Genomic DNA, 27923 nt, shown 5'->3' on the forward strand with positions numbered 1-27923 from the left:
CAGTTCATTGTTGATAGCGGGAGTCAAAAGAACCTCATTTCGGCAAAGGTCATGAAGCGGTTGGGCTTACCAACCACAACACATCCACAACCATACACCATTGGGTGGCTTCACCAAGGACGAGATCTTCGCGTGAGCCAGCAGTGTCGCCTTCCATACAACATCAAGCCCTTCACGGATGAGGTATTGTGTGACATTGCTCCCCTTGAAGTTTGTGATGTATTACTAGGACAACCATACTTGTGGAAGCGACATGCTGTGTATGAATCAAGGCCCCGTGCTGTTATTATTACATTGGGAAATAAGTTGTTCAGGATACCAGAGGTAGCACCACCTGCCGCCATCTCTTTGATTACTGCAAAACAATGCAGTAAGATCATTTCCAAAACCAGGAAATTTTTTTTCCTGATGATACGCCCTCAAGGAAAGAAGAAGACAGTGGCCGCGGCCTCCAAACGGGGTCCCTCTGCACGACAACTACAGATGGACAAGGTTGTGGAGGAGTACGAGGACATCTTCACCTCCCCGGTAGGGGTTCCTCTGCACTGTCAAGTCAAGCACTCCATCGATCTGACCCCAGGTGCGCCACTACCCAATGGACCAATTTATCGGCGCTCCGTTCTGGAGAACGATGAAATCAAGAGGCAGATTCAGGAGCTCCTGCAGAAAGGTCACATCCGTCCGAGTTCATCGCCCTGTGGGAGCCCGATCGTGTTGGTACAGAAGAAGGATGGGACGTAGAGACTCTGTATTGACTATCGGGCGCTGAAGAAGCCACTGCTAAACTCTTCTTTGAACGAGTGTGGGTGCACTTTGGGATCCCACAGTCTATCATCTCAGATCGGGACAATCGGTTTCTCAGCATATTTTGGTCCAGTCTCTGGTCAATGCTGGACACCAAACTCACGAAGTCCACAACCTTCCATCCTCAAACTGATGGCCAGAAAGAGGTTGTCAACATGATGATTGTGCACATTCTGCGCATGTATAACTCAAAGCATCCACGCACATGGGACGAGAGCCTCCCCTATGTTCAGCACAGCTACAACCGAGCTCTTCACAGCTCCACTGGCCATAGCCCTTTTCAGGTGGGTTTGGGATTCCAGCCATTATGCCCCATTGATGTGGCCATGCCACTTGCAGCTACTCACATGAATTCAGCTCATGTCCAGTCCGAAACAGATAAGGCCACCAGCTTCATTGAGCGCATCCAACATATTCGCCAGCAGGTCCATGACATTCTTAAGAAATCAAATGCTAAGTACAAGCAGCGACATGATCAACACCGGGTGCCACACAAGTTTCAGGTGGGCGACAAAGTCTGGTTGCATTTGCAAAAGGAACGCCTTAATGGAGCCTATCGGAAATTGAGACCACTCCGATATGGTCCTTACACCATTACTAAGGCTATGGGAGACAATGCATTTGAGCTCAGCATTCCCCCATTCCTTGGCCTGCACCCAGTGTTCAATGTGGACCGCCTTCGGCCATACTTTCCACCATTGCTAGACACATCCGACATTGCAGAACAACTCAAACCCACAGAATTAAATCCAGATTGCATGGAACAAGCTGCAACTGATCGGATCATGGACACACAGATCAAGAACACTCGCCAACAAAATATCCAACTGTATCGAGTTGTCAAAGCAGGCCAACTCCTTCAGCAGGGCAAGTGGCTCACCAGGGAACAAGTTCAGCAGAATTTTCCTCATCTCATGGAGGAGCTCAACGCAATGGGGACCATTGCTTCCTAAGGGGGGAGGAATGATCCAGGTGGATATTGGTGGCCACCTGCCAAGTCCACCTGGACCCCCACCATTGTCTTTCTCAGCATTTTCAGTTTCCTTAATTGTATCACAACTTGCTATTTTTAGCAGTTTTTCGGGTCCTGAACTTCCGGAGCCGTTTTGAGGCCCTAAACGACGTTTTTTGGGGAATCCGGGGGCAACATGGGTCCATGTAATGGACCGATGTTGCATGGACCGATGTTGCCCGTTCCAACAATGATAGTGCTCGGATAGATCTTTCTAATGAGCTATTGTACGCGTCAAACGGAGATCATATGCCAAAGTTACGACCCCGGGAAGTTGATGTACCAATTTACCCCAAACGGGGCCCACAGTTTGGTGTTTCATCTCCTAGGGTTAGGTTTTGGAATGTTAAGGGTTTTCCATTGTTTCTCAACAATAAATAGGCCTTTGAGCCTCATTGTAAGACAGTTCAGAGGCATGTAGCCATCACATCTCTTCTCAGAGATAAGCTATCATCGCCCTAGCTGGTTTATTTCCATTTCTGGTTGTAAGCATATTTCAGTGTTTTCCATTAATGAAATGAAGTATTATTTCCGCTGCATCTTTGTGTATATGGTTATCTCTGTAATTTGTTGCGTTCCTGTTTAAATCTGGATCATTTTAGCTCTTGGGGATGTATGGTAAAGTGTTTTGATAATTATTATGGTTTGATGTATTTACCATCCATTTAATTTATATGACTATGCTACTTTTATTTTTATTTTTAATCTCATAAATGTACTATAAAATTATATATTGATGCCTCAACACATCAACTTCCATTTCATCCATTATGGCATAGATACATTTTCCGTTCATATACAAGTAAAAACATGATAAGAGCCATACATAACTACTATCATAAAACATTTACATAACCAACATAATATCAGTAGAAGTGCCAATGAAATCACAACCTTATAAACCACATATAATCCAGTATAATACTCATAGAAATACAAGAATAAATAACCTCATATTGATGATGCAATATCCAAACTCGGGATGGGACTTCCACGTTCCACCCTACCATAGAATGGTTGAGCCAAATCTCTCTTCAACCATTTACCCCAATGCCATATTCTAAGCATGAATGTGGGATCTCATAAACACATCAATCCAAAACCATCCAGGGCTTCCAAAGGCCATCCACCTCAATCCATCAAACAATGATTCCACCTCATGGTTGGACATCACAAAACCATCATCAGATGGGTCTCTATCTCAGTCATCCTGGGCTCTAGAGAATTTGTTCCAACCAAGTATCCAGGACTAGTAACTCAACCCACAAATGTCGTTGGGCTCCAGAGCGTTTGTCCAACCAAGGCTCCAGGACTAGTAACACAACCCACCAAGGGCTCCAGAGGATTTGTCCAACCAAGGCTACGAGACTAGTAACTCAACCCAAGCAGTTGCAGGGCTCCAGAGCATTTGTCCAACCAAGGCTCTAGGAACTAGTAACTCAACCCAAGCTAAGGAAACATGAGAACCAACAAAAAACAAACAAGGAAATACGCCCACAATCTCCATGGCTATCCAAGAAATGAAAAGGCTAGGAAATCCACTGTCAATCCAGGGAATCCTCCATGCCAGTGACAGATCATGGCCAATAATCCACATGCATATGCCATGCATGCCAAAACTAGTGAGGAAAACATACGTGCAACTCAGTACCTACAATCAAATCCTATTGTAGTTGCTGATCCGATGTCCTCTTGCGCTTTCCTTCTCTTCCTTTGCCTTCTTGCTCCAAAAATCCAAGTATGCCACACCCTCCAAGAGTGCTCCAAGAAAAATCTTAAGTATCCAAGAGCACGAGAGAGAGAGAGAATAATGAGAGAGCTCCAACACTGGAAAAAGGTTAGCAAAAGATTTACAACTGATCCTCATAAACCTTTTTTATGAATGAAGCCTCTATTTTCTTCATTTTCCATTATTTTTCCTTCAATTTCCTCCTCACATGCAACTTGTGAGGAATAATGAGAGAGAGAGAATAATAAGAGAGCTCCAACATTGAACTGAAAAAAGGTTAGCAAAATCTTGCCAACTAAACCTCAAAAGTCTTTTTATGAATTAGGCCTCTATTTTCTTCATTTTCCATGATTTTCCTTCAATTTCCTCCTCACATGCAATCTGTGACCTTTCACCTCCCTTTTCTCCTAATTTCCATTATTTTCATAAATAAATGTGTCAAAAATGTCATTTTTCCTTTCCAAAGCCTTAACCATTGCATTCAACTTGGAATAAGTGTCCCATCAACCATGGTTATTATTTTTCCTTTATTAATTTTTATTACATGGAATTTTCACGAGGGTTGTTACAAGTTTGAGGGCAATATGTAGTTCTCATATTCAACTATGTACCTTGAAGTTTAAATAGTTCATGCCAAAATTTGCTAGTGAACGTGGGATCATAATACAAGATAATGGAGGTGGGCTAACTACGTGACTTAAAGATATAATAAGTTAAGGCCTGAGCAACTAAGGAAGGAGTGAAAGGATGATCTAGGGCATACAATGAACATCTTTTGAAAGATGGTCAACTACCACCAGGACGATTGAGTTTTTGCCCAGTTTTGGGAGTCTTGTGATCATTAGAGAAATTTTGAGGTCTAAAATGGGCCTCCTAAGGAATATCATAAAATAATAGTGGAAAAATAAAATAAGATTAGACTACATCATCAAATTTTAGAGGAAAAAAGAAAAAAAACATGTTTTTCAAATCGTATTTTCAACTTATCTCCCAATAATTTTACTCAATTTTTTTAGCGGGAGCACTCATTGGATGTGGAATTTAATTTTTCATCCAAGGAGTACCCATGTTGTATACTTTCGATAAACCTTTCTACATGAAGAATTAGAAATACATGAAAAAACATGATTGCAATCACATTTTTCATGTACTTCTCATTTTTCATGTATCATGGTCCATAAAAAATATGCAACATGGGTACTCCTTGGATGAAGAATTAAATTCCACATCCAATAAGTGCTGCTGCTCAAAATTTGAGTAAAATTGTAGGGAGATAAGTTGAAAAAAAAATTATTTTATTTTTATTTTTTTACTCCAAAAATGGTGAATCACCCCCATGGTTGACATCATCATCTTGAATCCTATTGGTTCTTATAAAGTTTATTTTGTTTGTACATATTTGTTTTAAGGCCCATTTAGATCTCAAAATATCTCTAATGAAAATCCACTGAAATGTCTTTCCAAATATGTTTTTGGATTGATAAAGGTTGCAATGTACATGGTGTTTTCACTATCTCTCCCTCATTTCTTTGGAAACCATCACAATATGTATGAAATCCTATATATTTATTTTCATGCCTTCCTAAAAGAATGAATATTTAGTTCTTTCATATGTTTTATCAAAACTAGAGTGAGCTATTATTAGTGATGAATATAGCTCCTCTAATATTCATTATTTTAGGGTTGAATCTTTTGGTAAAACAATGCACTCTTTATACAACAACGTATCTTGTTTCTATCTATAACTTTAGGTGAGCTGGAATCTATCTAAATTCATTGGATGATTTTGCTTAAAATATTGTTTTCCAACCATTCCCTCTAGCTTTCCTCAAGCCATCCTAGACTTCGTAATGGTAAGGAAAGGACTCACCCATACTCCACAAATTTTTACTGGCCTACATGATTCAGAGATGCTCATGCATACACCTGCAAATGTCTGGTCCGTGAGAGGTGTCCCGACAGAAGCAAGAAATTAGTTGCCCCGTTGCAACCCATTGCAGTGGAAGAACATTTTCAATAGTGGGGCTTGGATACTATTGGAAAAATATTTCTGCATTAGTCAAAAAAGCACCATCATATTCTCAATGCTACAGATTATTTCACGGGGTGGGCAAAAGAAATTCCACTCAAACAGGTGAATGATCAAGAAGTCATAAATTTCCTTCAAAAAAACATCATTTCCAGGTTCGACATTCCTACTTCACTTGTTTTCGACAATGCAACATACTTTTCATCGCTAAGACTTTACGATTTTTCATTTGAAAATGGTATTATATTGAAAAATTCAACTAACTATTATCCACAGGGGAATTGTCTTTCTAAATCCACAAATAAGAACCTAATCCTTATCATCAAAAAGACCATATTCTCTTAGCAACAAAATTGGGACTATGCTTTGGTAAATGATTTATGGGCTGACCGAGTCACACCAAAGCCCCCTCTGAACACCTCCCCTTAATTCCTAGTATATGGAAAATAATCCATCCTCCTACCCAACATCTAAACTTTCACAAGAAACCCAAGGTAAGCCATGCTTATTAATGCAGCGTACGATGGACACCCTTCATAAATTATAGGAAGAAAGGTTGAAACGGAAAGAAAAAATTTCACTCCATCAGAATCGTATCAAGAGATGGTTCGACAAGAAGTTTGTAGGGAAGAACAACTTCAATGTGGGTGACTTAGTCTTAAAGTGGGACAAAGAACATGAGGACAAAGGAAAACACACTAAGTTTCAATCCCTGTGGATTGAGCCATTCACTATACACGAAAAGCTTGTCTAGCACACAATCACTCGACGAGAAGATTGACTCTCTCCCTGTTAATGGCCAAGACATGAAACACTACTTTCAATAGGGTTGTGCCCTACATTGTGTACATAGTCTTTCTTTTCTTGTTGGTTTGAGTTTTGTTTTGTTTTATTCATATGAATAAGTGGTGGCCATGAACATGTTAAGGCTTCTTAGTATGTTTGTGGTCGAACTCTAAAGAGTCTTGTGACACTTCAACGTTCAGCTAACCTTTTGTCCATCTTCCTTGTGTTGGTTATATCTTTTGGCCGATGAAGTTGCGACGGAAAATCAAATCCATTTGTAAGGAGAGTTTTTGTCCAACCATGAACCCATGTCTATTCCGGAAACCCAATGCCTACACTCAGTCTTTATGTTTCGATTTTTTCATGTTTGTCCAATTAGTAGAAGCAAAGAAGTAGAAAAATCTAAACGAACAACCCTAAATCATAGATCTTTATATGCTTCTTTGAATGAACAACCTCTTCTGATCTCAATAAGTTGGGATCCCTCTTCCACCCCAAAATAAATAAGTGTCGATTCACAGTCCTATTAAAATAGATAAATAAAGGCGAAAGAAGAGAACGGCTTCTTGTGCAAAGAGGTGAAGCAAGCAACTCCACTAGGGTATTGTCCAGGCTCGCTGGTAGAAGAGCAACGTTTTTGTTCCTTCATGGCTCTGCTTGGGCACTGTCCAGGCCTAGTGGTAGTGGAGCAACACCAGAGATGAAAAATTATACTCTGAAAATCTTAAGCTCGCGGGCTACACTAACCTTCCCAGATCGAAACATTGTGATATCACTAAATATTATGTTGTGTTCAATTGAGAAGGAATACGAGGGGCTGTGTCTATTGATGGGATAAGTGGGAAGACAAAAGTAATCTGCACAATGAACCTATACTCCCTAAAGAAACAAGGCCCTGCATAAAAGAAGTTAACCGAGATAGAGAAGTTGGAATTCAACTAGTGTATCCCCAAGCGTTGTAGCTACTACAACACCCTTCAAAATTTTGGCTTACACTCAATTTTGGAGCCTTCCTTGGTCTTATACATTGTTTTCGCAAACACCAAAGCTTATTTCATGAGATTTATTGAAGTATTTTTTTCCCTTTTGCATGTTAGGTAAACTGTTATCTTTTGGCATGTTTGGTTGTCACACAATGTGTAGAATCTTATTCTGTTGGTTTCAAGGGTCTATGTTTTTGTATATGATTTGTTCTAACTATGTAAACATTCATCACACTTATTCACAAAGTTCTCAGAATTATCGCACAAGTGTCGTCACAGTCATCCCAATGTCTATCTTAAGCGTCACACTCATCATAGATGGCCGTAGAGTGGTCACACGGAGGGAAATGCATTGTTCACGTGTCATGGGTGATCTATGTTGTTGTGTCTTCAAGTATTCTAAGTGTGAGATCACAGTCAAAGTCTTATCACTGTTCACATCAGTCTAACCGGTCTTACACTTAGCATTTCTAAGAAGGCTTCCCGACTAACTTGGTCTCACCTGGCATCCCTGAACTGCGCGCTATGCAGTTCCAAACCTCTATCTAAGACATTACCCTTTGACACTGTGTAGTGTGCAGTTCCTTTCTCCCAGGACTGCTACACTGCACAATTCTTGTGCTTAAGCTCCAACCTTGATCTCCAGAATTGTGCAATCATTCCTACCAACCTAGCCTTCATTGCGCATTGCAAAATCACAAGCCTCAAGCTCATCCTTTCAGCCTCTGAACTGCGCAATTGTGTAGTAGCCCTTCCTCTCCCTTATCTCTGAAAACTGCGCAGTGTTTCCTCTCAGTGCTCATCCCCTTAGCTTGTCCCATTAGCTTCCAAAACTGTGCAGTCTTATTCTCCATTGATGCCTGCAATGTGCAGTCTCAGGGCTTAAGATTTCCCCCTGGCTGCTGGAACTATGCATTGCGCAGTCACTGAACCCTGTTTCCCGACCTGTCACATGGTTTCAGCTCAGTTAATGGATCAAAGTGCACTATCTTAGACTAGGGGGTTTTCAAGATGAGGTCATCTCGTTATGAGTGAATTCTATATGTAGGTACTCTATCACACCATGGCAAGATGATGAAGAAGGAGAAGAAGGAGGGAAGCTTGCTAAAAGGCACACTTGTAACTAAATACACAAGCTAATCAATCAAGAGAAGCAGAAGGGACATCAGTTTGCGACTGAAACTCAAGACTTAAGATCATTTAAGATTCCTTATCACCAAGTCATATGAAGGTGAAAAGAAGAGGTAGACACTTAGCACTTACCAGCAACATTGGCTTGACATTGCCACATCATCATGTAGTTTATGTTAGTAGTGTCATAAACTTTCACGTGTGCTAATATAGTTAAACTATTTCGATTGTTTTAGTATTTATCTTATTGAGAATGTGTTTTAATGGTTGTTATTGTTGTCCCATCCTTGTGGACTATTTCGCAGGATATTAGACAAATCTTTTTTCATTTGTTGGTTGTAAGGACCATCACATCCTCTTGGGCTATTCCACTGGATGTTAAACGAATCCTTCAAGCTCATGTGTGTCTCTTCTTGGGTGGTACTACTGCCTCTCACTAAGAGTCTCACTTTTCTCCCCTCTTCGCAGTATAATAACCTTGACACATTTACAACTGAATACTCACTAGGCACACCTTCTTGTTTTCGAAGGCACCATTGCATCCCTCTCTCTCGCTGATAGTTAGAGCCAAGGAAAATATTTAAGGATTCGGAAATCGGGCCTTTATACCAAATGGGACTCCTACACCAAACGGTGTGAGGTCTAATTGGGACTTTTTATCAGGGAGATCCCTTGAATGTTGGTGGGTCCAGCACCGTCAATGGGTACTGACTTAGGGAAAAGGAGATTGGATCCATCGACTATTAATCTTGCCCCCATCATCCCTATTCAACGACAAACCTTTTTCCAATTTCGATTTCCTTCCTAAACTTCTAGTGAAGTGGTCATTACAAGGATTGACCACTTCCATTACCAGAAGTTTAGGGAGGCAATCTAAATTGAAAAATGGTGTGAATAAGAATGATGGGTGGAAGATTAGCAGTTGTTGCATATCCTCTATTTTTCCTTGAGTTAGTGCCTTTCCCCTTCTCATTTCTTTCTTAGTGCTAGTCTCGCTTCTTTTAGATTGATTCTTGAATGGTTTTTCTTTTTCCTGATTTTCTTTTTCTGTTGTTCCTTTGATCTTTTGTTTTAATTTAGTTTCATTATCTATAAATTAATTTATACTTATACCTATAAATTAATTTATACTTATACTTATTATTATTATTGATCCCCTCCCCCCCACCCGCCCCCCTGTCCCCTCCCCCGCCGGCCAACACACACACACACACACATATATTAACAATTTGTTATTTCTTTTATTATTTTTCTTCAATATTATTATTTTTAACATTATTAAATTAGATGGCTTTCTTTTATATATTAGTGTTGGTATCAAAATAATAATAACCTTATGTGATAAGAAATCTTTTAGGAGATAATCACATTAGAGATAATTTATCGGGTTTCTAACCATCTAGTGTCTTGATGATGAACCACACTAGATGGTTAGAAACGATGAGTAAATCTTATTTAAAAGTTATTATCATCTTTACATAAATATATTTTTCAAAAATTGTGAATAAATCCTATTTAAAAGTCATTATCATCTTTATATATCCTATAAAAGAAATTATACATTTTCGTTTTACTAAATTATTAAATATATATAAAATAATAAACTCTTATCGAAGAAATTATCAATTTAATATAGTATGTGACTTGATGATGACGACTTTAGAAATAACTTATAGGAGTTTTCTTGTGGAAGACCAAATAATTACTTAAAAAGTTTTATTTAGTGGATTTTATATATTTTTTTAAATTTTAGTAATTTGAGATATATTTTGAAATGAATGTTTTTAATTTTAAATTTTAAATTGTTGTTTATTTATATTCGTAAAAAAATTAATTTATATTATTATACTAATTTTATATAGTATTTAACTTGATGTTAATTTGATGATAAATTATTGATTATTAAATATAATTTATTATTAGTGCCTTGGGTTTATTAATCTACGAGTTTATATTTTTAGGGTATGATATTATTGATAAGGTTTATAATATTAATTTTAAAGTTTAATTGGATTTATAATTTATTGGGTTTACAATATAAAATTTTTGGGTTTATTAATCTCTTGAATTTATAATATTATTAATTGGTTACATTTATAATATTAATCTCTTGGATTCTCATTATTAATTCTTTTGTTTTTTAATATTGATATCTTAGCCCACAGGGTTTTGGATTGACGGTGAATGGGTGCACTGTTAAGGCACTCCTTGCGATAGGTCACTGGTTCAAATCCCCCGTGGGTACTTAGGTTAGTCTTAACTAGAAAAAAAAAAATATTGATATCTTAGGTTTATAATATTAATAATTTATAGATTAATGATATCAATATTTATTATATTATTGATAATATTAACAATATTATCATATTATTATAATATAATAATTATTATTATAACTTATCATTATAATTATAATTCTATCTTATTTATAATATTATAATAATGATATTTTATAATTTAATTATTATTATATTATATATTTATAATATTAATATTAATATTAAGATTGAATCTATATCTTATAAAAAACCCCGTATATATTAATTATATTTAATAATATAATTATGCATGTGATGGATATAAGTCTGTATGTAATAATTATATTTAATGATGATGATGATGGTAGTTAATATCCACTGAATATAAGTCTGTATGTAATAATTATATTTAATGATGATGATGATGGTAGTTAATATCCACTGAATATAACTCTGTATGTAATAATTATATTTAATGATGATGATGATGGTAGTTAATATCCACTGAATATAAGTCTGTATGTAATAATTATATTTAATGATGATGATGGTAGTTAATATCCACCGAATATAAGTATGTATGTAATAATTATATTTAATGATGATGATGGTAGTTAATATCCACCGAATATAAGTATGTATGTAATAATTATATTTAATGATGATGATGGTAGTTAATATCCACCGAATATAAGTCTGTATGTAATAATTATATTTAATGATGATGATAGTAGTTAATATCCACTGAGATCAAATTTTGATCTATGATTGATATAAACTTATTAACTAAATTTAGTAATATAATTATGCTAATTAAATAAAATCTAATTTATTATTAGGATAAAAGGTGCTTCTTTGCCCAATAAATTCTTATCCCTGTATTGGATGTAAATATAATATCGGTGGATGTTTGAAAGGGATGGATTCGAGGATCATCTGGTCCAACTGTCAATCGCAGGCGATTTGAAAAGTCGATGGAGGAATTTTGCGCATATTGTAAAAGTGTCGGCAGAGAGCGTCCACACGAAAGACAAGACTACTGTATTAGAAAAGAACAAGTCTTGGAACAGAGCTTAGAAAACTGTGGCATTGGAAGTAAGGCAGTTCAGATTGCAGATGCCAAAGATGAGCACCTCCCTGTTTTTCGTTGCCGTGACTGCTCTTACATTAACGATATTGCAAAGATCGGAAGCCCAATGTGGTCCAAACTCCACAGTGGATTTCAAAAGAAAGAGTTTTCCTCCTGGATTTGTATTTGGCACCGCCTCCTCAGCGTTCCAGGTTTCAATCACATTTTTTATACAACTCTACCTTTTCTTGACAAGTGTGATTCTGAAGCATTGCTAAATGCTATTTTGTTTTGCAGTACGAGGGAGCAGTAAAAGAAGATGGGCGAGGAGCCAGCGTGTGGGATACATACTCCCATAAATTTGGTACTGCTTTTACTTTTCAGGGGAACACATGGTAAATTTCATCGTTTAATGTTTGATATGTAATCTGAAGTTCTGAACACCATTCTTTTTACAGGGCGTATACTGGATTTCAGCAACGCAGACACTGCAGACGACCAATATAATCGTTACAGGGTGAAGCTAACTGCAACCTGATCCAAATAAACGCCTGTTAGAAGGAATGTAGTGTTTATAATCATCATGCCGTCAATAAGTTGTGCAGGAGGATATGGAGCTTATGGTGGATTTGGGGATGGATGCCTACAGATTTTCCATCTCTTGGTCCCGAATATTCCCAAGTAAGATTATCAATACCCCTCAATCATTCTTCTTTCTTTCAGGTCTGTTAGTACTCATGGTGTTTTTATGTTATAAGCACCCTTAACTGAGAGATGAATGTTATAGATGGAAGTGGAGATATGAACCAAGCAGGAGTGGATCATTACAACAAGTTCATAGATGCGCTCCTGGAAAAGGGTATGCAATCCATTAGAAGGTTCTGATCAACTTATTCTGATGATGATTTGTAGATTCCTTTAAGCTCACCTCTTGAGAGAATGTTACAGGAATCAAGCCATATGTGACTCTGTATCATTGGGATCTTCCACAAGCGCTAGAGGATGCTTATAAGGGCTGGTTGAACTCTAATATTATGTAAAGATCCTTACTCATGACCCCCTTACAATTGAAATCTCTTTTTATAATAGATTCATGGCTATTAGCTGAGGGAGGGAATGGAATGAATAAAATCTGTTATATTGGTTGAACTTGCGAGCAGAGAGGACTATGCGAATTTTGCAGAAACATGCTTCGAGAAATTTGGGGACAGAGTAAAGAACTGGATGACATTCAATGAGCCTCACACAGTGTCCGTTCAGGGCTACGATGCAGGCCTCTTTGCTCCTGGACGATGCTCCGTTCTGTTGCACCTCTTTTGCCGCGCTGGGAATTCCGCTACGGAGCCCTATATCGTTGCTCATAACATCCTTCTTTCTCACGCCAAAACCGTAGACATTTACAGGACAAAGTATAAGGTATGTATATTCATTTCTTCTCTTTTTTTTCTGGTTATTTTCTCCATGAATCATTTGTGTACTGACATTAAGTAAGTAAGGACTGACTGGTTGCCCCAGGTTTTAACACCCCTATTCCACGATGAAATCCATCAATTTTCTATATACATACATCTTTCAGATTTGGAATTGATGACTGTTGCAGGCAAAGCAAGGCGGAAGAATTGGTATCGCTTTGGATGTGATCTGGTACGAGCCAATGTCAGATTCCCCTGAAGACATTGCTGCTACACATAGAGCACAAGATTTCCAGTTGGGATGGTACATGGCATGACATTAAACCTTTATCATCCATCATGCAGATCTCACATCATAATACGTATGCTCAACAACTATCTATACCGAGAAGAGTAACATTGCTCTGGGTGCAGGTTCATGGATCCGCTGTTCTTCGGAGACTATCCGGCGTCGATGCGAGAAAGAGTCGGCAACCGACTGCCGTTATTCTCGTCGGAAGAGTCGAATCAGATAAAAGGTTCGTTGGATTTCGTGGGCATTAACCATTATACTACATATTACGCCAGGAACAACAAGACCCACATCATCTCGGCTCTTCTCAACGATACGCTGTCCGATTCCGGCGTTGTTACCCTCCGTGAGTTTCGATCACCTAACTTCCCGGTTCTCTGATTTTTTGACTTTCTTTCCGAGATTCACGTTTTCAAAACTTGTACGATTATCCGTAATTATCAATTTCAGTAGCTAACCATGATCAGATTCGTACCACCACTTTATTCTAATTTTACTCACGATATCGTAGCTGGGTTCAACAACATACTTCTTTTCAACTCCACTGCGTTATTTTTAACAGCGGATTCACATGACCATGCAAAACAGAAACATTTTGGATTCAAATTTCAGCTCTATTCTCTTATTTCGCCCTGCGGATACACATCACCATACAAAACGGAAACATATTATTGGATTTAATCCCTCCCTCCATGGATGGAATTGCCCCCATCACGGTTGATTTGCCCGGAAATGCAGTTAAATTTTTTCACTACCCATTTTGTTAAAATGATCAAAATGACATTAAAACAATTGCCCCCATCACGGGGTGATTTGCCCAGAAATACCGTTAAAATCTTTCACTACCCATTTTGTTAAAATGATCAGAATGGCATTAGAGCTGCAGAAACCGTCAAATTTGACGGGTACGGGTAAGGTGTTTCAGATATCCTGAATCCTTCCCTTTGACCATTTTGAAAATCATTATATTTATGAAACGATTCTTTACATCTTCAATCTCCATATTTTCAATTTCCATAAAACAAGAGGATGATAATTTTGCATTATTACTCTTTATTTTTTTATTTTATTTATCCAAAACTAGAATTTATATTAATAAAAATTTGTATTCCAAGCAAAATAGTTAAATTGACGAAATTGGAAAGAAAACTAGTTGGTGGACTTTTTTTCAAAGAGAAAAAGCGAAATAGATTATATTAAGAATATATAAAGATCAAGTATACATGGTGTGTAAAGGCCTCTGTCATATTGAGCAAATCAGTTGTGAATGGGGTGAAAACACATGAATTCCCCAATAGAGTTCTGTAGATACTATCCAAAATGAAGCATATGTAAATCATCCGGAAAGTAACATAAGGAGCGCACATGCTCAGAGTAACTAAATCATAAACAGAAAGATAGAACTTAGGCAAACGGATAAAGTTGGCCTGACTCTCATCACAAAATGGCAGCATGAATATATATATTTCCATTAGGTTTCATTTGCATTTTTACTTAGCTTTTCTTTTTCTTTTCTAAACCAAAATTAGAATTTATATTAAAAAAAAATTGTGGTTGAGTACAACATTTACAACAAAATTTGAAAGTGAACTAGTTGGTTGATTGAGACAAAAGCATAAAGCTAGTCTAACTCTCTCCACAAAATGCCAACATGAGACTATATTTAGGCTAGACAACTAGAAGGCATAAATTCTCCAAAAACTCTTAGAATATAACAAGGTTTATCTTCAATAACTTAAACATCAAAGGAAGGGGAGGAACATGTGACCAATATTCGGTCCCATATCCAAAGCTTGTTCATTTAATTTAGAAATAATTTATTGAGAGGAGCTGGCAAAGGTGCTTGCTAAGGAAGAATCTGTACTATGTTGTCCCAAAGATTGTATGTCTTCCATCTTCTAGGGCAGGGTTAAGATTTCATCTTTTGGTTGCTTAATTGTAGTGCAATGCTCAATTAGAATTTCGATAGGTGAAGTAAGACTAGATACCATCTAATTGTGGTTCAATTGAAGAGTAACAATGTCTTCATGCAGTTTGTTTACTTGGTCTTCCTAAGGTTCAATTTGAAACCCACAACCCTTTTCCTTCTTCATTGAAAAACTACTACAACTAGTTGAAGCTTGATATATCACTTGAAAATCTTGACTTTTACTCTTGTTGCTTCCTAAATCAAATGGTCTCCTATTTCTAGTATAACAATGTTTGCACAAAACAATTGAAACACATAATAATACAATGATCAACATGCCAACTAGTGAGACCGTGATGTAGATGCCTAAAGAGGAGGCCCCCATCCCTAAATAGAAAATATCCTCATGAGGAAAAGATGTTATGCAAACCAAGGAATTCATACAATAACCAAAGTGTATAGCTCCTAAAACACATCTTATCATAAACAATAGCAAAATTAAAAGTTACGGAGCAAGAAATGACACCCAATGCAATTGAAATGTCATTGTTCACAATAAACTCCTTTGAGTCGTTCAATTGTTGAGTGTTGGAATCCCCCGTGAAACAAACTGTTGAATTTGAAGTGCTTTCCCCCAGAGCTTGAAATCTCAAATGCCTATCTTTGTATGCCTTTTAGACCCAAGGAATGTTTCCCAAAAGCTAAACACAAGAAAGGGGAAAGCAACATGTTTCCAAATGTTCTTGCAGACTTTGCAATTTAATTTAGGAGATACAGAATTCAAATTATTATGAGACATATCGTTAATAGATTTGAAAAGGTATTGAGCTTCCTTGATATGTGGAAGGTGCAAACTAATCGACATATAATTCCCAATTTATGAGAGCCAATCATGAGCTAGAGTCACCTTCTCTTGCTCCACCTAAGGGTGCACACATTAGATGAAATAAGGATCATCATACAATACCCAAATTTCTTATCCAATTACATTGGCTTCATTTTCATCTAATGTAAAATGTCCTAAATCCAGTTGTTGATCCATACCTCATCATCACAATACCAAACTAACATGAAATCACCTAAATGGACTTAAGAGTACAAGGGGTAAATAATGGATGTCATCTTTCCTCCCACCAACATTATATTTCCCCGAGCCACTTTGACAGTTGTAGTGAAACAATCCCAAAAGTAGATGGGATATGATATGGCCATCATTTAGCCATCACACTTAACACTATCATGGCCTAAATTGCATCATTGTGTAGACTCCCATTGAATATAAAGAAGGTTCATAGATGGTAATCAAACCCAAAAAACCTTACATTTTCCATTGTGCATGACACCTGACCTAGACTTACACCACTTATCTCATTTCATAATGTGACACCTAGGCCCTTAAGGGAACATACCTAAATGAATTCATGATCATTGTTAAGGAAGAGGGAACAATTATACTTGCTCAATAACCCTTAGTTCACCCATTGTCATATGCACCTTTTGTTTTCCACTTCATCTATTAATTTTTTTTCCTTGAGCGCATGATATACCTTTATCAAGGAAAATGTGGATAGAATAGCCTTGATCATTCTCAAAAAAAAATTTAGTCTATTGTTGTGGGGGACGGAATTAACAGTGATATGTTGAATAAGAAGCTTAGAGTCACCAACGATTATCAATGAGCTAATATGGCATCTTTTTCTATTTGTAATCTTAGAAGAGATGCACATGCTTCCATTTGATTATTTGAAGGTGATCCCATACCCCAAGCATAAGACAATTCTACATTTCCTCGGGGGCAAAATATAACCCCTGTTGCACCTACCACCCCTATTATTTATTATTTTATTTAATCAACAATTTTAACATAAAATAGTTGTGAGATCTTTTAACATGAACAATCTTCTTCCTTCTTATATAGCCACCCTTCTAAAAAGAAGGTAAAAAGATATGTAAAATCTAGTTCAAGAAGTATGTATATAGTAAAGATTTGAGCATGTTGTATTCTAAATATTTTATGAATTTGATTTTTATGGCTTTCTAAAATAATATTAAGGGAAATATTATTTTTAACTTGAAGTTTAAAAGAATCATTTTGAATTGATAAAATTGCATAAGCTAACTATTAACATTATATAATCTAATTATATTAAAGATATTTAAAAGTGTTAAATATATTTTTCATTAAGAATAACAAGTTTATTTGAACAATCCTTATGGTTAGCTAAATTGGTCGAGTTCCTATTGTTAAACTACCTCACTATTGAGAGGTCATGGGGTCAATTTTCCTTAACACTCTCGGGGTTAGGCTCCATTAATAAGCTGACAGGTAGTGATCCCTTTGGGCGGATCTTCCTAGAATAATATTTCTGTGGATATAGTAGTCACCGATCTCTAGAGTTCGTGAACGACATAAAAGAAACAAGTTTATTTGAATCTAAAATTATAAATTTAACAAAAACAACATAAAGGATTAAAATTCCCCATGGTGGTTGTTTGCATGGGGGATTGCATCCACTATTTTAAATGTGTGGTGGGCATTTAAGAAGGGTAGCAGAACAACCCCCAAAATGGCATTTTGCATGTAATACAGAACAAATAACCTTGATGGGGAAGATGGTTATTCTGTGGGAAGTCATCAATTTGATCTTTTTCATCACGTGAGAGTCTTGGGAAGGAAGATTCATCCTGAACTTAATTTACGAAGGTACCTCAAAGATAATCATGGAAGTTGTTGGGTAGTTAATCCACTATTGTGACACAGGGTGGTGGGAGAATTTTATAGCTCGATCCCAAGATAGAGAGAAGCATGATAATGTTGGGCTAACAAACACTCTTCCTACTATTTACAATTTATTACACAAACACCCATCATGGGCTCTTTGGAGATTTTTAAAAAATACGGTTTTTGGGAGGCACTAATTTAAATGGAGTATGATTCAATGTAGGTTCTACTATGGAGCTACTGTTGCATGCAGGCTTCATTTTGGTCTTTAGTTGGAAGCTAACCAACATTAAGCTCATCACCTCTAGATTGTTATGGGATCTGCTAAGGAGTTCCAAGTTCGATATGATAAGTGCCTATGTTATGAATAATGCTTCGTTAGTAAACTTCTTGTTCTTGTGTCTTGGGATAGTGGCATTCTGTGTTGAAAATAGCAACAAGAAATGTTAAAAATAACATCAAGAAAAATCCTAATTTAATTTTTCCTTGAATTAAATTGGGAAATAAATTGTAATTCTAATCCTCATAACAACTTGTAATAGTTAACTAAGTTAATTTAACTTAGTTGGCTCAGTTATTTGAGTTGTGAGTCTATCTAGAGTCATGTAGATTGGTTCCTAAATTTTAGGGGCCCAGGTTGAGTTATTTTGAGTTATAATTATTTTATTCAATTTAACTAAGTTAAATTTAGTTAAACTAGTTCCAACTCATAGAGGAATTAGTGGGAGATCCAATAGTGGAGTGTAACCTGTAGTAGTGGCATGTAACCAGCATTGCTCAACCAGTAAACTAAAGATTCACTTATAATTAACTCATGCATGTCAGATCATAGAAAGACCCATTTGAGATTGGAGTTCAGGGACAGTGTACTATCAGTTGTATAATCATCTGAATTGTATAGATGGTGCATGCAATCATAGGAAGGCCTATGATGGATTGCACAGTTATGGATGAGGAATTTCCCAATTAAATATGGACTAATTCCCTAGGAAACTGCGCAAGGAAATAGGAGCTTGGCAGACAACAGATTTGGCTAAGTATTGGATGGAGCTTGTTTGTGAAGCAGTGAGATAGATTGAGATAGTGTAGAGGTTGCTCGGGCTTGACAAAAACATTGTAATCTTCTCATATTTTCTTATTAATGTAATACAAAAAATAACAGGGGTTTTTAGCTGTGGCTTTCCCTAGGAAATTAGTGTTATGTGTGATTGAATTCTTTCTTTTTTATGCTCTGTGATTTCATCGATTGTTTATTGTTTCCGCTGATGAGTAGAGTAGATTCAAGTCAATTGTTTTAGCATATTATAATCTTCAGTTTGAATCTACACGGAATTTCTACATTTTGGTTATTTTTCCGCTCCCTCGATCTGTTAATTATGGGTGGTATGTTCCTTCATTTCCTCTTTTAAGCTTATTTCTTGAGTTCATATCATCTACCTCATCAGTCACTCTGCCTAGTTTTCTTAAGGTTGATTTTCTCCAGCTCTTTTCATCTCACTACCCTACCACCTCTACTAATTATGCTTTTAGTCAATCTTTAGTGTTTTCCCATGTCTCTCGTCTTATAGCCTCATCCTGGGCTTCAAACTCTCCCTCCCTTATTGTGTTTTCTCCCTCCTTCTTCACACTTCATGGCTAGGGAACGACTGTCCTCTATTCAGTGAGAAGGAAGAAGAGGTCCTCTTTCCCCCTCTACATCCCTTGTTACATCTCCCCCTTCTACTATCCAAACTTTTGTTCAAATTGTCACTCGCTTTGTCATGGCCAGATATAGGGATATCATCCCTAAAGTGGTTTGAAGAGAAGTTTATGATGTGAAAGACCAGGTCAAATATATAGAAGATTCATTCCTGCCATGCAGGCCAATTAGGAAACCAAGCATTGGATACCTGAAATAAACAACCTTACTAGAGCCCATTATTCCTCCCACGTGTAAATTTTCAACCTATATTGACATATCAAAAATCTCATCAGTAGGGTGCTTATAGACCATGCAAACACAACAAGAAATTATGATCTATATGGTTGAACTACTGGACAAAGTGGACAGGTTAAACAAGAAATCTTTTGTTCTTTCCAAGAAATTAGCAAACTATGATTTTTCTTCCTTGAATGATGATAACCAACCACATCCACCGATCATGATGGATTCTCCTATAGGGTAATGATTAAGTGAGCTAGATGTTTTAAACAAAGTTTCTAAGATGGCATTGTCATCATCATGACTATTATCTTTTGGTTTAGTTTATTTTCTATTTCTTTTTACAATTTGAAATACAATTTAATATTCGATGAGATATCTAACTATAAAATTTTAAACTTATGCTACCAGTCTATTTTCCAAAGTATCAGACTAGTAAGATGCAATACTTATCTAGCATAATAATATCAAAGGCCCGATGTTACAAAAAAAATACATAAAATAATTAAAACAAGAAAAGTTCAAAGTCATAAAATGTTTAACCTCTTTTTATTTTGAATATTCCACATATCATAACATGTCAATTCCTCTTTTTATTTGGAATGTTCCACATATCATAACACATCAATTCCCAAAATTACAAGTTTTGTTTTTCTTTTATTTTTATTCTTCAAACAAGTGTGACCTACCTTAGGATGAGAAAAAAGTGAAGTTTGCTAGGATTCTGTATGAGGTTTAGCAAATTATAAATTTCAAGATTGAAATTCATCAAAGGCAGTTACATCATATAATTAGTGCTTCCACTCTAACTTGTGACTTAAGAATATCTAGTCATAGAATTGAACTCCATTGCACATAATCATTTTTCACTTCTAAACCATGAGTCTAATGCAACACAACTAAATCAAGGGTATGCATACTTAAATAGGTCTAATAACCATATGACTTTACATGTAACTTCCACTATACGAAGAACCATAACAAAAACCAACCACAAGTTAAAAAATGAATTTTCACTCTTATGGATCAACTCAACTATGCCAATGGATGTGTATTAATGATCCTCATTCTCAAGTAAAGTTGAATGGCTAAGTTGATTTATGTGCCCAAACAAGAGAATGAGCATTCCTATGTCCAAGTTAAGTTGAATTCTCATTTTTATCACAAGGCCCAAATCTTGTAGCATGAGCACATTATAAGAAGGGATATTTGATTTTCATTTTAGAAACATCGTGAAATTTGGATCCATCATTCAACTCAAACAAACAAAAATAAACCAAACTTCACTCATATACACTAAAAGAAAATCATCCTTATGTATTTTCCACCAACAACAAACCTCAAACTCAATGAAAATCATGGTGATGAACAACAATCCAAATGCTTCTTAAAACCTCTTTCTTAGAGATTAGATCACACCTCTTCTATTTTGAATCATGGTGATAATAACTTATTAAATGGAATAAATCAATCTTTTAATAAGTTTTTTTTATTTAAATGATTTAGATCATCTTAAAATGAGTCAAAATCTCTAATAATAAAATTTTAGATCAAAATTTTCATTAGAATTCAAATAAAATTATCCACTAACTTAATACTCTAATACATTAACTTAGTTAATCTAACACTAAAAAAATCACAAAATAAAAATTAAAACCTTACCACTTAAGCGTATAATACCAGTATTTAACAATTAACTATCCCAAATGGTTAGATAACTCATAGAGGTTCCCACGTAATAGCACAACTAATTGTTACACAACTCATTGACCTTACGATTCCGTCACATATGGAGTCGTCCTTATTCGCATGGGTGATCATCTATACATCACATGACATCAGCAATTGAAGGGTTAAAGCTAACGCCTATATGCTCAACAGTGATCAAATTTGAATGGCAGGTCTTAATTTCATTTAGAAGGGCACATATTCAGGTCGCACTTCTATAATGAAAAGCATAAAAAAAAGAGCAATTCAATTGACAACAGTAAATTATTTTCAAATTTCTTTTTATTTTTTCACAGGAGAATGGTGGAACAACCCCATGGATGTTGTGTATAAGGCAGGGCTGATATGAGCCGCAACTAATATATCAGATGCATTTACCATTAATAGATAAACAGGAGACCTATATTCCTGCTCCAGTTCAAATAAGGATTAATTTTGTAGGAAATTTTTGTGACCAGAATGTTCAAGCCAATATACAAGTAGCTCAATCAAATTTAAGTTTATTGCATGAATGAAAAAATTTAGTGAAATTCTAAACAGGTTTAGGATTCAACAAAAGAGTGTGCAAAGGTGTATATGTTTTTGGTATCTCCTTTTTAATATGAAAACATACCAGGAATTGGGAATCCACAAACAAATCAAATCCAGTATGTTAGGAAGCCTGTTGAATGTGCTCCTCTCCAAGCATAAATCGTGCTTAAACCTTGCTTGACAGACGTTTGCTAAATGATGAATCTATGCTCCTCTCCAGCTTAAATCCTCGTCAAACCTTGCTTTGGGCAGCTTTCAGGCACAACCCAGTGAGATTACAGACCTAATACATGGCCCATAATGACATCTAGTCGCTCTCCACTGAAACTACCTAATGTAATGGTATCAAAGGGTAATTGTGACATAATAATTAATAAGAGCTTCCATCATATTCACAATTAGAAAAAACAACTCAAAAAGAAACTGCTGTTTTTGAAATGGGAGAGACTCAGAAACTGCCAAATGTAATGGTATCAAAAGGTAATTGTGATATAATAATTAATAAGAACTTGCACCATATGCACAATTAGAAAAAACAACTCAAAAGGAAACTGTTGTTTTTGAAATGGGAGTTTCTGAAATGGGATTTAAGTTTTAATATGAAAAGAAATTTACATATTCAACATTCCTAAAATTCTAATTTCAGAAAAAATGAAATTTAAATAAAAGGTTGACAATTTAACAACACTTCGGTACAAAATTTTAAGATATTATTCCAATTTTTTTTTAAATGACAAAAACCATTTTTTTAATTTTTTTTGACTGGTAAAATTTTCTCCCTACTTCTCTGACGTGCCAGAGACCCTTTGAAGAGCTCTGATGTGTTCAATTTTGATCCCTGAATTGCTCAACACCACGACTCTGCAAAAATCAAAATGGATCCAAAACGTGGAAAGGTAACTCTTTGTTATTATTTCCTCCCGTTGACAATGGCCACCACTAAGCCTTAGTGGGAACCGCAATTCACAAAAATGATCACGTTCCTCCATGTTTGTGCTGCAAACTCAGTCCAGCCCCAAAGGCCAAACAGAGAACGGCAAAGTCAATTCACATCATTCCTCAGTGTGAAAAATGAAAAAGACTTTTCATTTTAATATAGAAAAGGTCGTAATATTATGTTTATTTTTTATATATGGTGGGAAAATTTATCATAATTTATATGTCAAACCAGTAATAAGTATAATTATCTCTAGCTGTTATCCATTGTAATATTAACATTATGCAAACTGATACTTATAAATATTGTTATTGTAGTTTAAGTAAAATTAAAATTTAGAGTTATTTTGTTAGAAAGTTTTGAATTCCAAGTTTTGAGAACTCATGATTTTGTGAATAATATATATAAGTGAATGGTGTATATATATATATAATCAGGGTAGATTTATTGATTGCTACGGATTAAATTTCTAGAAGTTTAAACCTTTTTCTTTCTTTTTTTTGTATCTTGAGAAATTTGATCTCAAAACTTGATATTGGACAAGATATATATTTTATTTTATATTATCAAATGAATATATGTTTATGGTTTTTTTGGGTATTTTTTTAAATCCAAATTCTATTATAGAGATTTGGTATACTAAATTTGAGTTGTGTAATATGTAAAATCTGAATACTCTAAAAAAAATAATTTAGAGAGATGAATTTATTGATGTATTCAAAAGTATATTTCAAAGTAGTTTTTAAGTGTGACGTGGCCTGGCGACAAAAGGCTCTAATCTTGATGTGCCTTGTTTAAACTGTTTTTCACTGCATATATGGATTCAAGACCCACAAAACCCATGAGGCACTTTGATTATGAAAATTTTACCTCTAAAACTTGTGATTTCAGTAAATCCCTACAGATTCTATACAAATTAAACTGGAAAACTTTCTAAAAAAATTGCACTTAAAAACTATCCTTATTTTAAATAACAAAAAATCACAATATATTTAAGATTATAACATAATATTCCAACAAACCTATCAAAACATCAAAATATAAAAATATATATATGAGTTATATATATATATATATATATATATATATATAATTATTATTATTACTATTCAGTTGTTTGACACGCCTAAAAATATATAAGGTGGAACCTTGCTGTATGACCTGAGACACCATTAAAGATGGTGATTGAAACACTGTAAGATTCTTGATTAACGATGACGGAAGACTAGAAAGATGTCAGGTATCTTCAGATGAAAGCTCCAGTGCCAGTGGTCCGGGAGCAGGATTCTGATGCTTGTCAGAGTTGAGTGATAAAAATAATCTGCTTTCCAGATAGACTGTTTTATAGGTAACCTCCGGAAGTTGTTTTTTCTTCTATATAATTTTGGTTTCAAAATTTTTGAAGTGTAAATTAATCGTTTTGTGCGGGGTTTATTTAGTGTTGGGTCATAAGTTTAAATTTCATGAAAAGAAATTAATGATAAGTTATTTTGGTGAAATTAAATTTTCCAAAAAATATTTAAGTTAGATATAAATTAACAATATCTCATTATATAGCTAATACAATTTCGATTATAAACATTTCATGGTCACCTTATCTGTCTCTTTCTATCCAATAAAAGTGCTGCCCTCAATTAATAATAATAATGGTGATGGTTGTTTAATATGAATTTAAATTTATTAAAAAAAATAAAAATAAATATGAATGAGTATATAAAAAAATGGAAAATATGTGACATATATCATAATAGTGGCGATTAAAAGGTACAACGTTATAATGGTTAATGATCCTAGTTTAAGATGAATGTAAGTTATGTAATAAAAATACGATAATCTATGTGTATATTAGTTTGGATTTGTGTGTGTCATTCAACTTAGTTTTTTCGGTTTCTTGCAGCCTTCAAGAATGGAAGAGCTATTGGTGACAAAGTAAGTGACCAAAACACAAAATTCAAAGAGTCTTACGCCGGTCGTGGTAACACAGGACATGAAATTGACATTTATTTGTAGTGCAGGCATCCTCAGTATGGCTTTACATAGTGCCTCAAGGAATCCGGAGTCTCATGAATTACATAAAACGACGTTACAACAACCCTCCCGTCATTATCACGGAAAACGGTATGTTATAATTATAGTATGACGCGCACGTCTTTTGTTGTTCCACAGCACTTGATCTTTGTCGTCATTAGTCTTAATAGCAATTCCATTCCGTATGGGCATTGGGCAGGGATGGATGACCCCAACAATAATTTGATTCCCCTGAAAAAGGCATTGAACGATCAGAAACGGATAAAATATCACGCACATTATCTCTCCAATCTTTCTGCTGCAATCAAGTAAGCTGCTCTTCCGAATTATAAGGTAACTATGATTAATTGTTAATGGAGACGTAACTAATAATAAATAAAAAATGGTGGTGCAGGGATGATGGGTGTAAGGTTGGCGGGTATTTTGCGTGGTCTCTGTTGGACAATTGGGAATGGGCAGCGGGGTACACATCCAGATTTGGGCTCTATTTCGTTGACTACAGACACAACCTCACCAGACATCCCAAAGCTTCTGTCCAATGGTTCAAATGTTTTCTCACTCCATAGATACATGGCGTGTCTGTTATTAAACGTTTTCCTTCCTTTATTGCCAGATTGGCGTGAACATTCAAAAATAGCCAATACATACGTTTGGCTATCACATTCGTTTAAGCAATAAATGCAACCTCACGGGCATATTTGAGTCTTAACTTCTCACAAAATCCCGTTGGTGAAGCAATGAACAATAAACTGTTTATTCATCGTGAATGTCATTCCGTTTCCTTAGCTCTGCTACTTTAAGGTAATTGATTGGACTTCATGAAAATATACTTTTACTGGATAGTTGGCATAGCTAGCCTGCAGCAAAGCGTACTTCACTGCTACGTGAAGTTGTGTTAAAGCATTAACCTCTATGTGAAAGTGTGTATAGTTAGCATTAACTGAAATGTGAAGTTGTAAAGTTAAAGTTAATGCAGCATTTTTAATGGTTTTTGACTTTGACCAGATGGTTATTGGTAACAATTTTTAATTGTTTAATGATAAGTAAGATAACACGTCAATTTAGTTTTCAATGACATAACCTATCCTCACTTAGCTGCATATTAATTTGATTTACTAATTTCCACCCGTTACGTAGTTCCATGATAATTTGATTTACTGATTTTTTTAGTAGTATTGTGTATCATTTTTGTCTTATTATGTTTTTTTTTCTAGAAAGAAAATCTTGATATTATATTGAGGAGATATACAGACAAAAAGTTCAGGTGACCTGAACACCTTATGGCTCAAAAACAGCTTGAAAGAGCTTGCAGTTTAATAGGCAGCATCTGAAAAAAGCCTCATGAGGCAGATAACCATCATATGACATACCCTTTTAACATGTACCTATAATCAGAATTTGAGAAGAAAAACAAACCCCATGGAAACCATTCAGCTGTTCGGGGAGTGCAGAGCAGAGACTGATCTAAGTAACTTCATGCATTTTTCTTGTACAATTATTTTAGTGGTCATTGATTAGTATAGATGGAGATAACAAAAAAATTAGCGTGATTTAGTCAAGTTAGTTTGGGTGTTAAACAAAGGCAAAGCACGCCATAAATATGGCCAAATTTTAATTGGTTTGAACAATATGTTTAAGATTGGATAAATATGACTTCAATAATGTGAAGGATGTATCTTGGGCAAGCAATATAGAGAGACATTTCCAGCAGAAAACTCAGTAAGGGCAAAGGCACCTTTGGAGATTGTCCACTCAGATTTATGTGGACCAATGCAGACACCATCAATTGGTGGCAGCCACTATTTATTGACCTTCATAGATGACTACACAAGGAAGACATGGGTCTTTCTCCTAAAACAAAAAAGTGAAGTGTTTGAGCGCTTTCACCAATACAAGGCTCTTGTTGAGAAGCAAAGCGGACACTACATCAAATTCCTCCAAACTGACAGAGGTGGAGAATACATCTCAAATGACTTCCTTCGATTTTGCAGGGAGCATGGAATTCACAAGCAATTTACAACAAGGTATACACCTCAGCAAAATGGTGTGGCAGAAAGGAAGAATAGGACCATTATGGAAATGGCAAGGAGTATGATGAAGGCAAAGCATTTGCCAAATGATTATTGGGTTGAAGCTGTCGCTTGTGCAACATATATCTTGAATAGATGTCCAACCAAAAGCGTCCAGAACATAGTTCCTGAAGAGGCATGGAGTGGAAGAAAGCATAGTGTCACTCACATGAGAGTTTTTGGATGTGTGGCATATGCACATGTCCCGGATGAGTTGAGGAAGAAGTTGGACAACAAGGGGGAGAAATGTATATTTGTTGGATACAGTGATGAATCCAAGGCATACAAACTCTACAATCCATTAACCAAGAAGGTCATAATCAGCAGAGATGTGCAGTTCATAGAAGAGGAAGCATGGGATGGAAGTTTAGAAAAGACAATCAATGTCAAAGCATGTATACCACATGAGGACAAAGAGGAATTAACAGCAACAAGTAATTCCTCAACAATGACTCCCTCTACTCCTATTCAAGCGCAACAAAGCAGGTAGCAAGCAACACCATCAACAAATAATAGGACAATTTTGTGCAGCCAAGCAAGTGCTTCTCCAAGCACACCGCAAAGCGCAACACC

The 27923-nt window shown here is 35.8% G+C and overlaps 1 protein-coding gene across 1 annotated transcript; it reads left to right on the forward strand.

The window, feature by feature from the left end:
* The first annotated feature begins 11658 nt into the window (after window positions 1-11658).
* On the forward strand, window positions 11659-26274 carry LOC149222388 (beta-glucosidase 6-like). Its single transcript, XM_089385423.1, has 13 exons — window positions 11659-12013; window positions 12099-12165; window positions 12260-12318; window positions 12407-12482; window positions 12589-12660; window positions 12750-12837; window positions 12962-13217; window positions 13402-13517; window positions 13628-13851; window positions 25151-25182; window positions 25269-25371; window positions 25481-25589; window positions 25676-26274. Exons 1-13 carry the CDS (start codon window positions 11849-11851, stop codon window positions 25845-25847), a joined length of 1539 nt encoding a protein of 512 aa, XP_089241549.1. The 5' UTR covers window positions 11659-11848; the 3' UTR covers window positions 25848-26274.
* Window positions 26275-27923: the final 1649 nt, after the last annotated feature.

The sequence above is a fragment of the Pinus tabuliformis genome, chromosome Q (genome assembly GCF_031772625.1).
Source record: "Pinus tabuliformis cultivar Carrire ecotype Pingquan chromosome Q, CPIR1, whole genome shotgun sequence".
In the NCBI taxonomy this organism is placed as follows: domain Eukaryota; kingdom Viridiplantae; phylum Streptophyta; class Pinopsida; order Pinales; family Pinaceae; genus Pinus; species Pinus tabuliformis.

What these genes read in the sequence shown, in the direction of transcription:
- LOC149222388 (XM_089385423.1), top strand. Translation starts at nt 11,849, where the DNA reads ATGCCAAAGATGAGCACCTCCCTGTTTTTCGTTGCCGTGACTGCTCTT. An exon ending in TTGGTCCCGAATATTCCCAA is followed by an intron (nt 12,483 to 12,588) that starts GTAAGATTATCA and finishes TGAATGTTATAG; the next exon opens with ATGGAAGTGGAGATATGAAC. An exon ending in CAAGATTTCCAGTTGGGATG is followed by an intron (nt 13,518 to 13,627) that starts GTACATGGCATG and finishes CTCTGGGTGCAG; the next exon opens with GTTCATGGATCCGCTGTTCT.